At 38.1% G+C, this 14,148-nt stretch overlaps 1 protein-coding gene across 3 annotated transcripts in view; it reads left to right on the top strand.

Moving 5' to 3' along the window:
- The window catches only part of LOC145990403 (uncharacterized), a 64,414-nt gene extending 55,570 nt beyond the window's left edge, over positions 1–8,844 (top strand). For all 3 annotated transcript variants that reach the window (XM_083126101.1, XM_083126104.1, XM_083126106.1), the window contains exon 3: positions 8,274–8,844. In XM_083126101.1, the coding sequence (XP_082982227.1) occupies positions 8,274–8,513 (240 nt within the window). In that variant the 3' untranslated portion in view covers positions 8,514–8,844. The remainder of the gene's footprint in view (positions 1–8,273) is intronic.
- The last annotated feature ends 5,304 nt before the right edge of the window (positions 8,845–14,148 follow it).

The following is a 14,148-nucleotide window of genomic DNA, read 5'->3' as shown; positions in this document are numbered from 1 at the left end:
AGAATTGAATATTTATTGAATAACAAAAAAAGGAGTTAGATCAAATTGTAACAGGCAAGAATAATTGTACGGTGATCACTTTTACTTGCCTATTACAATTGACAAATATTAAAGTGTCTGATTAATATTTTATGCATATTATCATAAGTAGGCTAGTAATGTGCATAAATCTTTGGAACTGTCCTTCAAAGCGGTATTAGCCAAATTCCTTGCCTTCTAATAAGTTGAGCGGAAATAAGCATCGATTATATAACAAATACTAAACAATTATATTTTGATTATGTAATTTTAGAACTTGGTAAGTCTTTCGGGGGGCGGGTCCGAACCCCCGGGACCCCCACCCCTAAATACGTCCTTGGGCACCACACATTCTCAATCTCGAACATTTTTGGAGGTGATTTGATCAGCACCACGCTCCGGCCGCCTTTACCCCCAGGGGTTTTCCCAGGTATATATTTATTTGAGGCTGGGGGAACCCCAGAGATGTTTTAGTCAGGGACAAGGCCAGAAAAATTCCAACCTTACATTATCCACCCCTGGCATAGAACCCAGGTAGCAGCCAGACTCCCTACTGACTAGACACCGCACCAGGCCTGAGCATGGTATTTATTTCGTCAGCTTAGCCAAAAGAAGCATAAAACAACGTAATTTTAGAAAATATAATGTGTGTCAAGTACTGCGGGGGGTTATGCATATTCGTGCAAAATTTTATATACGATATGGTATACACGCCGAAAGAAAATTAATTCAAAAGTCAAGAATATGTTATGGTGGAGGGTTATCTGCATTGGGTGTAAAAAACTATTACTACAGTCTACAATATTCGTATATACTTATAAAATTGTTCTGAACGTACCTGATACCTTCCGCACTCGTTTTCGATGCTCCAAGTCCTCTCGCAAAGGAAATATTTCTAAGAGCAGTCTCGACAGTAATGTACTCTCTCAAAGGTATTAAGCTGTGGTTTACTTCCGCATCCTCCACGCCATGGTTAAAAGGAAATTCGCCTTGCATTTGTTGGAGAATGATGTTGGCCCGTTCGACACAGTTGAAGGGATTAAAGTGAAACATGTCCGTTCTACAAACCTGTTACGGAACCAAGTATATCGCAGGGGCCGTGGAGTGTCTGTCCAATGACAGGTGGCAGGAATTTTACCTCGAGCGCAAAATGTTTGTGTGGACGTATCAAGGAACGGTAAAATAACAGTGATGCAATATCCAGAGGTTAATAGCTTGAATGTACGAGAAACAGCTGTTATAACGAAAAGCACAACATGATAAATATTACTCTGAATTCATTACACATGACGAAGGATGCAACTTACATGAAAATAAGCTTTTCTGTACGATATTTCCGGTACTCAGAATGAACATTCTGATGATAATTTACTAAACAATATGATACCAATTCTAAACCATCTCAACCTGTTGGGACATTACAAGGTTCTGTTCCGATGTACAGTATGTGGATAGCTGAACCTTACACACCAATAATGTCATCGAAATGCAACAAGCCATTATAATTCGAACAGACGTTTATTCACCTTGAAATCATATTTAATGACACATGCTTTTGTTACTTCGATTTTTTCGTGTTCCCTTGGAGTTCGAATTAAAAAGAGTCCATTGTATTACGACCATAGGCGTGCGCAGACCCTCTGATTAGGCGGGGGGCAAAAGCCGTGATGAAAGTTCAGTCGGGACAGGAAAACCTCATTTTATCTCACGGTTTTACTTTCATTGCATTGATGGATATATAATATATATATATATATATATATATATATATATATATATATATATATATATATATTTGTAGCAACATAGAGGCACCATAACGAATAAATAAATTTGTCTCTGAAATGTGCCACTCTCCTTTTCCTCCAAACAAAACTGTTTAGCAGCAAGAGTCTGAAGTACTTAGTAGTTATAACTTTTCTCTCTGGTAATTTACAATGCATTACAGAAAACAGTAAAAATGCGAGCGAAGCGAGCAAGAAAATTCAGACACTCGACTGAATGAGGCAGTGATGGATACTCCTACTTCCACGTCACTCCAAGTATACACGTGGTGACGTCAGACACACCCAGTCTGCGTTTATTCCTGCGGAAACACAAAATTGCCTTTAGTTTTTGATTTACCTAGTAATTTACTCTAGTTTTCTTTTGTTACTGTCAATAGGCATTGTTCCATTTGAAAAAAAAAAATGTAATTTTCTAAAAGAAATACACATTCACATACACATACACATATAAAAATCTGTGTATGGGCTACAATTATGAGCCCTTGGTTACACTTCATTTCTGTGAAAACAGCACATCCATCAATAGCACTTTCCATTTCTGAAATATTTGGGGTGCAAGTTTTAGGTGATTCACCCGGTATATATATATATATATGTGTGTGTGTGTATGTATGTATGTATGTATGTAGGATATGTATGTACAGTGTGTCTCAAAAGTAATAGCGCAAACTGACGCAGATGAAAGTACACGATAATAGAAGCAAAAAAAATTGGTAAAATGCTTTTGAACACCCCCAGAATTGGTCACAAGCATGTACATTCTTCTTCTTCACCGTTTGTCCCTGTCGCCATTAAAGACGGCGATTTTGGACATGTGTACTGAAGGAATGTATCAGACAAAATCCGATAACATCCTACGTGAAAATAAACTCTTCCTTCTATTCACATACGTAGGTCCTTCGCAAATATTAACACAAAACTCTTCCTCCTATTCACAAGGGTAAATAGGTCCCTCGCAATATAATTGGGACAAACACAACACACACACGTCCGCCCCATACCGAAGCACAAGGCGAACTCCTCAAGCATGTTCAATTATCTGTACTGATTGTATCCATCCTGTTCGATTACAACGCCACCTCTCGGAAATGTGTTTTGTAAAGAAAGAGCAAACCTCGGAACGCGTAAGGAGTAAGGAGTAAAGCACTCTGTGTTTACAAAATGCAATCAGTGACTTTATAGTGTAAAAAACCTATTTTGCTTGTTAGAACCTATTTTTGGTTTATGCACCTGAATCAAGGTTATATATATTTTTAAAGGTTTTCCAGGATTTTTAGTCACACAGAGGCATTTGCTTTGTTTGGTCTAGAAAAAAATTCAATGACGACCGTATTTCAAATGCACTCTCTGTCGATTTCCCTTCCTCCAAGTCCTTGGTGATTTTTCAAAGTTCTAAACAAAGCAAAATGTCTGGTGCCACTGTTACCTGTACAGTCCAAAGTATCTGTAATCTTGCTCACTTTCGCGTCACTTCGGTGTTTTGTGGCATGCACGTCTTGCAAACTAACATTTCAGCATTGATGTTTTGTTTGCACTACTGACCATAGGCGCCGACTCCATGGGGCTTGGGGGTGGGGTTCGAGCCCCCCCCCCCCCCAATGTTAATGTTTGTGTATTATTTTGCTTCTCTTGTAAAGTTTACTCTGAATTGTGCAACATGAACTTGACTTTAAATACACATTTGAAATGTTCTAGACCAGTGGTTTCCAACTTCAAAAGGTCCGAGGGCCAAAATTATATCCAGCAGTTGATTGGTGGGCCGCATTTTTTTTTTGGGGGGGGGGAGATTAAAAATTACAAAAATTGTAAGTACTGAACTGAAAATGTAGTACTTTCGCATGACGTAAATTTCTAAAATGAGGCAATAAAAACAATGGAATCACAAATCAAAATTGTATAATTACAATTTATTTCACAAAAACCCAATACTTATGGATGAATTGAAATAAATGAAAAACACACCATACAAATAAGAATCCTTCATAGTAAGTGTTCAATGTGAAAATTGAGGCCGATCTGCTATTTTTATCAAAGTTGGAATGTCCACTTCAATTTCTGTATTTGAAAGTCTCAGAAGGTGAAGCAGTGAAGAATCTGCCAGTCGGCTTCTGTAGCGGTTCTTGATGAACTTCATTGAAGAAAAAACACTTTCACACGTGTATGTACTGCCGAACATCGATGTCATTCTTTGCCCAAAACTACGAAGGTTTGGAAAGCGTTCCTTTGAGAGGTATTTGAAAAACTCTGGCCCCTTTTCTTCCCTAGTTTGAAAGAACACATCGCCTTGCAAATCACACAATTCAAGTTGGAGAGAAGCTTCTTGTTCTTCGGTGCCAAGAGGATTGCTAAATAGCTGGATGCTGCTTTTAAGTTTTTCAAAATCTTTAATTCTGGAGTCAAACTCATCCATTATTTATTTAATATATGCACTGAATTCAGAAAAATCCAGTCATCCAGTGTTTCTTCATCATCTGCTAGCCGCCGACAGCTTGGAAAATGAACCAGGTTATTCCTCTCTAAAGTAACGTTGAAAATCTTCAGTTTATTACGAAACCCATTTATATTTCCCATTAAATCTGACACCAGCTGGCTTCTTCCCTGCAGTTTCAAATTCAGTTCGTTCAGATGACCTGTGATATGTTAGAAACGCCAGTTGCTTAAGGAAGTCCATACTCTGAAACTGTTCCAGTTGTGTTCCAGCGAAGAGGTGGGAAGCGGGCGAGTACATTCCGCATAGCGAAGGGGTGGAATGCATGGTGTGGAAAGAAAGTTGCGTTATTTTAGATTCTTCTTCTGATTATTATTGACTGCAAAATCAATTCTACCTGTGATATTGTCCTTCTTCACAAAGCTTCCGTTCCTTCAGTAAAAATAGAACGTATTTTAACAAAAATTACAATAATGTATTTTGCAAACTGGCTTCGCGGGCCGCAGAAAAAGCATCGCGGGCCGCCAGTTGGAAACCCCTGTTCTAGACTATCAACTTTGGGGAGCTGAGACCGCTAAAACGTCAACTTTGTGGGGGGGGAGGGCTATGACCAGAGACATCAAAACACATGACTTATTACTATATACTAAGTATATAATTATGAGTATTGTTAAATTTTTTACTAAAAAGAGTTTCAAAATAACGAGGTGATATGACAATTATACCAGTATGTTGTTTAGTGAATTCTGAACAATTTGAGGTCGTAAACACGACTTTCAGGCAATATTGATATGTACGATATTTAGTTATCCTCGAAATCTCTTCCTCTAGTCCAAAGAATAGGGGAAAATAATTCTAAAGTCTTTGAGTTTATTTAACACTGGCTTGCAGTAAAGTATGCAAGGAAAGCTTATGAAAAGTCTGTATTGCGAAAGCGGGAACGGCTATGATCAAAGGCATTATTGCTAAAGCACGGCGTGGTGTGTGTTTATTTATTATTGCAAAATTAAATATAAAAAGTAAAATATTGTAGCAACAACAAAAAAGTAAAACTAATTTTCCTGCGATTTGTGTTAGAATTTATGTAAATAATTAAATAAAACTGTTATTGTAAATATTCGTTATTTTTATGGGTACGTCAACACTAAGGTTATTTGCGCCCGTCATATGTCATTTATTTACAAGTCTGTTACGGACATTAAAACATACCCATGCCCTCGCCGGGATTCGAACCCGAGACCTCCGGATGAAAGCGAGTTGAGTCGACCATTACTAGCACATTTCCAATAGTAAGTTCTGCCATCGCCGTAGGGTTAGGCAACACACATAACGTTATGCAAGATAGTGCGTGTATCAGGATATAGGTGTCCCATTATCATTGCCTGTGACCAGTCCTCGAAAAATTTTCATCAAAGCTAGGCGCCAGCTCTGAAAATCCGGCGCTAGGAAACTACTTGCTAGCAATTGTGCATACTACAGAGTGTTTCAAAAGTCGCACAACCCAAACTTTGAAAATGAATATCATGAAAACCGAAGAGGTATTTACACCAGGTTTTCTGCACTAAACTAATCATGTACGCTATCACTGGGTTAATGAATTTATGTTAGCATGTATCCAAATAAAAGCAATTACATTATTTTAAAAAATGAAAATAAAAAAATTGCTTAAAACATCTGAGAATTGATTTTCAACAATATAGACAAACGTAGAAAATTTCAGCCGAAAATGCAGGTTCGACCAGGACTCGACCACGGTTCTCTGATATACCGTGCCATTGCTCTAACCACTTAGCCACTGAGTCGGGCTGGCCTTGCCTGATTTTTCGCTGTCGCTGTTTTACCTGCGTGTAATCTTCTCTGCCAGTGCTACCGCAACGAGATCTGTTGCCTTTGAAACACAGTAGACTTCAACGTTGCCTGGTTCCTCCCAGCGTAGAGATGTTAATTATTGAAGATCAGGCACACACAGGAAATGTACTACATAGACATTTTCAGCGAAAAATGCATTAACATCTCTATGCTGGGAGGAACCAGGCAATGCCGAAGTCTACTGTGTTTCAAAGGCAACATATCCCACTGCGGTAGCACTGGCAGAGACGATTCCATATAGGTAAAACAGCGACAGCGAGAAATCAGGCGAGGCCAGGAAAGCTCAGTGGTTAGAGAAATCGTACGGTATGCCAGAGACCCAGGTTCGAGTCCTGGTCGAGCCTGCATTTTTCGCTGAAAATTTCTACGTAGTATATCTCCTGTGTGTGCCTAATCTTCAATAATAATACCAACTCAACAATTTGTGGGATCATTTGTTGGTGTTTGACTAGTAGTAAAACAGTTGCTTTGTAAGGTACAGCAGAACCTCTTGCACATGAGTGTAAGAATGAGTACTAAAATACTCTTCAGCAAATGCACACGCGTTGCTCCAAAGAATACACCATGCTGAATCAATTAAAAGAACAGGCACAGTAGCGTCGAAAGTTAGCGAAGATAATTCAGTGTAACCAGAGGCAGACTAGGATTCTCTCAAGAGTCCAATTTCGGCACCAAATCTTGGTTTACGATTTTTCACGTAAATGTATAGCCAATACTTAGGCACATGTGGCGTGCGTCTGTTGACAATATTTCGACCTGCTAGCATTGCCATATGCGTCCCCAAAACGGCACTTTTTCACTCAACCCATAAAATCGACAATAAAAAATCCATCAAATGTTGCACATGACCAATATTGGTCGCAAATGACAGATTGACATGGCATTAGTCATGAGACATCACACGCATCGCGTTTAACCTTCTTGCTTTTAGAGAAGATAACCACGAACTTTGCTCGGACGAAACCATGTTTCACATTAACTGGCACTCAACAATTGTCCAGTAAATGTACAGAGTAGGGTAAAAAGCGGGAGAGATTTCTTGCTAAAATGCATGGGAAATTACTACACTATGTGGAGTCTATACATTCAGCGCTTTAAGTGAAAAATTTTAGCTGGGAGGATGTTTGGTCAAGCCTTGGGGTTATCTGGAGGATGCTCCTATGGCTTAACAAGGCGACAGTGAGAAAGCTGGGGAGATAGCCTGCGAAAATTTTGCTAGCTATGGGGGGGGGGGATGCCATTACCCCTGCCCTAACCCCTCTCACTTCAAGCACTGGGTACATTACAAAAAGTGCATTACTTTAACTCAGCCTGAAACATTAAACAAAGCCGAGTTGGAAGATGATTGGAAAGGCATATAAAGATAACACTCAAGACAAAGCCATTATATTGCAACCCCAATGGTGTGTGAAAACTTGAAAGGACCGCCTGGAGGCATCTTTCTCATTCATCATGTGCAAGAAAAGAGACAAACACTAAAATTCTATGTTTGACTAGTGGTGGGCATTAGTCGACTAATACTTGTCAATTAGTAGACAATAAAACCCACTAATTAGTCGAAGTAGTCATCGTTATCCTACAGTGTAATGTGAGGAATAAACATTTGAGTGATTTTCATTCTCAAGTCTCAAAGAGAAACTTAGGTTGGAAATGTCTCGTCAGATGTCACCTTGGTCTCAAGCTTCCCCATTGTATGAATTTTGCTGAAATAAGATTTGAATAGAACATAGAAGTAGCTGTTCAAAGATGTTGTATGTATTGTAAGAAGTAGCTATTCAAACATGTTGTATGCATTATAAGAAGTAGCGGCAGTATTTTTAGGAGTTGTGGGTGCTCTTGTTTTTGTTGAAAACAACAAAAATACACCCACAACTTCTTAAAAATGCTCCCACTATTTCTTACAGCAGATACATCTTGGAACAGCTACACATTCTGTCACCAATTCTACTTGATTTCTACACATTATATTTCTATCATAATAAAAATACTGTACATTCTAAAATGGAAAAAGGACTCTTTAGTTTGATGGGGGAGATGTGCAAAAATTTATAATACACTTGGCGGATGCTACATTGAAAAAATAATGTCTAATATGAAAGTGATGATAGAATATGTATTATGTTGTTGTAAAAAGTTACCTGATAAGCAAATGTTCCATATTTCTATTACAGGAAGTGGACGAGGAGAATCTGGAAGAAAGCGGGGAACCAACAGCAGGTGCTGCCAGCAAATCCGAGCAGGACTTGAAGATTCAATTCGAGGAGTTCTACAAGTCAATCGCAACAAGCAAGGAGAACAAATCTCCTGCAGATACCCCAGCTGCAAGCAATGTTACCAGCCCAAGCTTGCCTATCCCCACCACTCAACTGTTTCCCCGCCCCTACAAATCACAGCCTCGGCCCTCCATTTGACGACAAAGGTTGCTTATTGTGAACACCGCTTCTCACTTGACATGTGTTGATATGATTGATGATTGTTTGGAACAATAACAGTCGAAAAACCTGAACACTGCATTTTACATTTTTACTATTATTTTGTTTTCCAAGCGATTTGGTCAGCTGGCCAGTCAGTGACCGGGGAATCTCGGTAGGAATAATACCTTAGTATGATGCGAAAAAAATACGAACGAAAATAAGTGAGTTCGAATTTATTGCTTTTGGACAATAACTGTTCTGAAACGAACCATATTTGTAGAAACTTTCGATATTTTTTTTTTGTTCTCAAATAAAATAATTTTGGGTACGTACAGCTGTTATTATTAAAAATGTGGAAACACTGTTCCTCACACACATACCTGTTAATCACTGCAGCAGATGGCTGTTCAAGTTTGCAACATTGTTGTATATTTATTAAGTCTCGGCTGAAACCACTTTGAACTGATGCAGACCAAATGCTGCTTTCAAAGAAAAGAACGCTATGGAAAACAAACACTAGAAGTCCATCAACACCAATACTTTTACCAATTCTCTGTCTTAAAAATTGTAGCAAAAGCACATCAGAGTATTTATAAATTTTTATGTGCAAATTTTTCATTGGAACTATATCATAGCAATATCAGAGTTTGCTTTCAAATATTCATAATTTCAAATCAGATAAGAATTTAATCAAAATCCATTTCTTCCAACAATGTTGCTGTGAATTATTGAAAAGTTTGCACTTCACATAATTATCAGGATATTTAGACTCCACAAAAGTGTCATTTTTGCCATTTTTTTTACTAACAATTTCTTTTATCATTTCTTTGCAGGACAGATAATTCCCAAGAATTAGTAGTGTAATTATGGTACACATGCCTTACGTGTATATAGCGTGGCAGCATCTTTTTTCTGTTAATGAACGTACAAGGATAAATTCAAATTTATAAGTGAGCAAGATGTGCCACTTCAAGTTGTTCATCTGTGGAGGGATTTTCATGAGCTGTTCAGGAAGACTCTTAATGGTTGGTTATACAGCCCCTTAACATAATAACTTCTCACATCATTTAATTTCTCCTATGTTAGGGTCAATGTCCCAAATCAGGTGCCTTTTACACCATCAGTTTGCTGAAAACAGGCTATGTCATTGACTGTGGAAGACTGTCTTGAAGAGTACTTGTTTTCTAGCTTCCTGATTTTTTTATCTGTTACCACAGCTAACTGTGGTTACATCTACACCATTCCTAGGCTTTCAGTAGTCTCTTACTTACATAAGCTTAAGTTCTACACTTACCTATGAATCAAAGAACCAGTATGCTGCTGTTTAATCTGTAAAAACATCTGCCTTGCAGGGTATATTTTGACAATTTTTCACTTAGTGAGCTCATAGTAGGGTGACAAACTGGCCAAAACTTGTCACTTTGTGGGAATGTCACCGCCACAAGCAGCAACACTATTTTTCTGAAAGAGGTCATCATGGAGAGTTAAAAAAGAGATGTGCCAACTTCGCAACCTGGGACAGTGGCCACCATATTGGATTGAAAATGGCAGCAGATGAAATACACCTCGCTTGCTGTCTCTCATGATAGAAACGTTACTATGCTACACAGACTTGCAAAACTGGTGTCATTCGAAAGAGAAAACTCCAACGAAGTATAAAATTACCATTAATCTTAAGTTTTATAGTTACCCGTTGAATATAGAAACAAAAAACTTTCAAAGATAAATATTTTTCTTGCTCTCGAAATGGTATTTTGTTTCTAATATGGTAAATATCAATCAGATCGAAAATATGTTTATGATAAAAAGTAAAGTACAGTTTCTCCTGATTATGTTGCAAGTTGTTTGAGGAACTTATCTTTCTTAGTTCCGAAGTGATGAATCAAAACATATTTGTCGGCATTGTATTATAACGCAGATTTTACACCTGGCATTTCAGACTCTCCAGTTCAGTTTACCAAGGAAGACACATATAACCTTCATGTACATTTGAATACATGTTTTATTCGTAACGATTTACAGTTTTTGAGATGATATTACTTTAAAATGATGTGCGAGGGATGTTCAAAAAGTTACGAATTTTCTATTGCAAATTGAGCATGGATTGATCACAACAGCTCTCATGATAAGTGTAGCACTCTTTTCCATAACATTCACAGCCTGGACATTAGGAGAGCTTTGCCGATGTACAAGAGCATCCTAATCCTTTAGTGCATTTGCAAGAAGTTATGCTCAGTAATTCATTGGGAAATGATTTAGGAGTTGCCATGATCGGCATACATAATTATGTTATCTTAAAGTTTCCATCCATCTTCTGGCGAAAAAAATAATTGGATTGGTATGAAATGTATATATCCAAATAAGAGCTTGGTTCATGTTATGTGCAGTCGAAGTCGAAGAACATCTTGGGTAGGAGGAAGTTGTTCCCTAAAAACTTCCCACGCTGACTTTTTGTATGTTCTTTAATAAGACGTACAATATCACAATCAATCAATCAAGCTATGGTATCCTAATAATAACATAACCCATGGCACAACATCCCGTGAGTGCCAGGGCCTACCCACAGACTGCTGACCGCACTCCCACCTGCCGAGGTGGGAGATCACACAACCAGTTACGGGGTGAAGTGTGGTGAACACGACAAACCCCAGACGTTGTTGTAGGTTTCAATGACCGCGTTACGCTACTCATTTGCAGTGGTCAGAAGTAGCAAGCTACTTGTAGCGTCGCTACTGTAGCTAGCTACAAAATTTGTAGCTGTAGCTATAGCGACGCTACATTTTGAAAATTGTAGTTGTAGCGGTAGCGAAGCTACAAAATTCCTGTAGTTGTAGCGAAAATTTCGCTACAGCTACATTTTTCTCGGTATTTTGAGGTGAATTTTGAATGTGGCAACAGCGTCAGAAAAAATCGACAATAACCCTTAATTTTGCAGGAGGTTCATAAAGACAGTCTATTACATGGAGGTACAGATTATCTAGATTGTAGATTATAGATATCTGCATAATTTATTTAATTAGTATCTGAAGAATTCAGATATCCAGATAACTAACTTACATATATGAATATATTCCTGCTAACATCTACGTTTTTTTTAGCTGCATCGCTATTTTGGGGAGAAACATGCCTCGTTTGCTGCACCACTGGAAAAAAGTGCCTTGTTTGCGTCACCCCTGGAACAAATCCTGTAGATATTCATGGTGTAAGAGAGACCAAAATGTCATTAATTGCAGTGTAAGACACAACTTGCAGTGCAAAAATGAGCGATAGAATTTCCACTGCAATGACAAGGGAATAGTGCCAGCAATAAATGGCTCAGTACGTTAACAGCATTGATCATCGTCAGTATATAAGATCTCACCAGCAAGAAATTATTGTTACAAGAATGATAGAGTTTCTGGAATTACAATTATTTTTGCGATAGTATTTGTTCACAAATTTTAAAATTACAATACGTTTAGAACACTCAGGTTTACACGACAGGACTGGTAGTCTTTCTGCATCCATCCTCTTCATTTTTCCAGAAACATCTCATCTGTGCCTGATCTATCCTGTCCTGAAGCTTCACCACCCCCACTGTTTGTTGGATCTCCTTATTCCTTATTCTATCCCTTCTAGTCTTCCTCAAAATACTCCTTAAAAATTTAATCTCCACTGCCTGCATCTTTTCTTTGTCTCTCTATGTCATTGTCCAAGTCTCTGCTCCATACGTAATTATTGGCACATAGTATGTGTTACATATTACCTTCTTGTATTTCATAGGTACATCCCTATTCCATATTAATCTTCGAACGCTTTGATATAGTCCACCACCATTCATTTGTCCTCTTCTGTTTACCTCCTCATCTGTTCTTCCACTTCTCTCAACCATGACAATGAGGATAAATGGTTTATTTAATTATTCTCTTATCTGTAGTCGCTTTCTGCCACTTTCGGCTAATTGTGAGAACGAGGAAGAATGATGAATTATGAGCAGTGTTAGTGTGGAGAATGGAGGAGCAGGAGGATCTCATCCTTCCAACTTGGCTTCTTTCCTAGTTTTTGTTTTGAGTCCATTTTATGCATAGATAATCTGATCGAGACTGGATCCTAACCACTATGTGACTCTCCTGGGTATCGAACCTGGGGCCCTTTTGTAGTCAAAGAGCTCCAGGTACTTTCATTCAAAATGCTGATTTCATATCAGTCTATAAAATATGAAATATTTATTCTAAAAAAAAATATGTTGATGTGAACATAAATACGTAATCCTACCATATTTTATTTGTGTATAGTTGTAATAAATATGTATTTTGGGTAACACCCTAATTGCAATATTCATATATCAAATTTGAATTGATATGAAACTTGCATAGGTATGGTATTCTCAAAAACTATAGTAAAAATAAGTAACTGAAGTAACATTGCTATCAAAATTATCAAATGACTGGAATCATTATAATGAATAACAGAATCTATTTACCAGTAATAGGGAATTTTTAATACCCATATCGTTGTTTTAATTTTTTTTATGCAGAAGTAGTGCAAAAATTAGTGAAGTAGCGAGTAGCGAACAGGAGTAGTGTAGCGAGCTACTTTTTGGTAAATGTAGCTGTAGCTGTAGCGAAGCTACATTTTGGAAGAGTAGCTGTAGTTGTAGCAAAGCTACTTTTAAAATGTAGCGTTCTGATCACTGCTCATTCGTAGCTCCCAATTTTCTTACGATGGTGGGTGGCCACCGATCCCATATGCAGGCTGAAATCTCAGGAGAAAAGTTGTTACGCTTCTCCCAGAAGAATCGCAGATATGCGCATCTCGTAGCCGGAGCCCAAATCATGATGCCTTAGACTGCATGGCCACTGTGCGGGACAGAATCCTAATATGACTGATATTTGTCAGACAGATCTGCTGCAATCTTATGAGTGGGTATTATTTATTGCTTCTTTTCAACCATACTCCAAGAGCTAGATTATACATGAGAAGATCAGTCGCAAGAAAACACAAATGAAGTGCAACTATGATGAAGTGCATGCATACTTCCCATCAAGTATTATTCTTGTGTCTGCATTTTAATGTTGCGAATGAAGACCATCAATGCTTACTTCTTGGGGTCGTTTTCAGCCTTTCCTACTGAAAAACCATACAACCGTTACTTTTTGGTCGCTTCCGAGTCATTTTCATGATATTTCAATAGTTTCCTCAGCTCAGTACTTTGCTAGACCACCGATCCCATAAACAGGCCGAAAGTGGCAAGTGCCATGAAATTGGACCAGGATTAAGGAAGAAGAGTTTGCCTGCTGCTGATAATTCTGCGAATAGGTGTAGCTCTGCTGCATCTCGTTGCACTTATGCATGGCTTTATTGATGGTGAAACATACTGAGTGAAAACATCAACTCTGTTACATGATGGGTAAAAATAAGGCTCTTTCTCTGTGAAGAGTCTGCTGGTTCTCCTAAATATTGTGCTGCTTTTGGTTTTCCAATCCTTTGGACAAGAGCCATATCATCCTCAACTGAAAATTCTCAGTAGTTATGCAGTGAAGAATATGTTATCCAATAAGTATATATGAAAGAGATGATTTGTAACCAAACAAGAGTCATCCATGAGAGTTTAAAAGCAAATCCGTTGACTTTATATCCCCGAAAGTCTTTG

This window comes from Lepisma saccharinum, chromosome 1 (genome assembly GCF_977018435.1).
Source record: "Lepisma saccharinum chromosome 1, izLepSacc3.1, whole genome shotgun sequence".
NCBI lineage: Eukaryota > Metazoa > Arthropoda > Insecta > Zygentoma > Lepismatidae > Lepisma > Lepisma saccharinum.
Note: the sequence above shows the minus strand (reverse complement) of the source record. Positions and strands in the feature narration are given on the sequence as shown.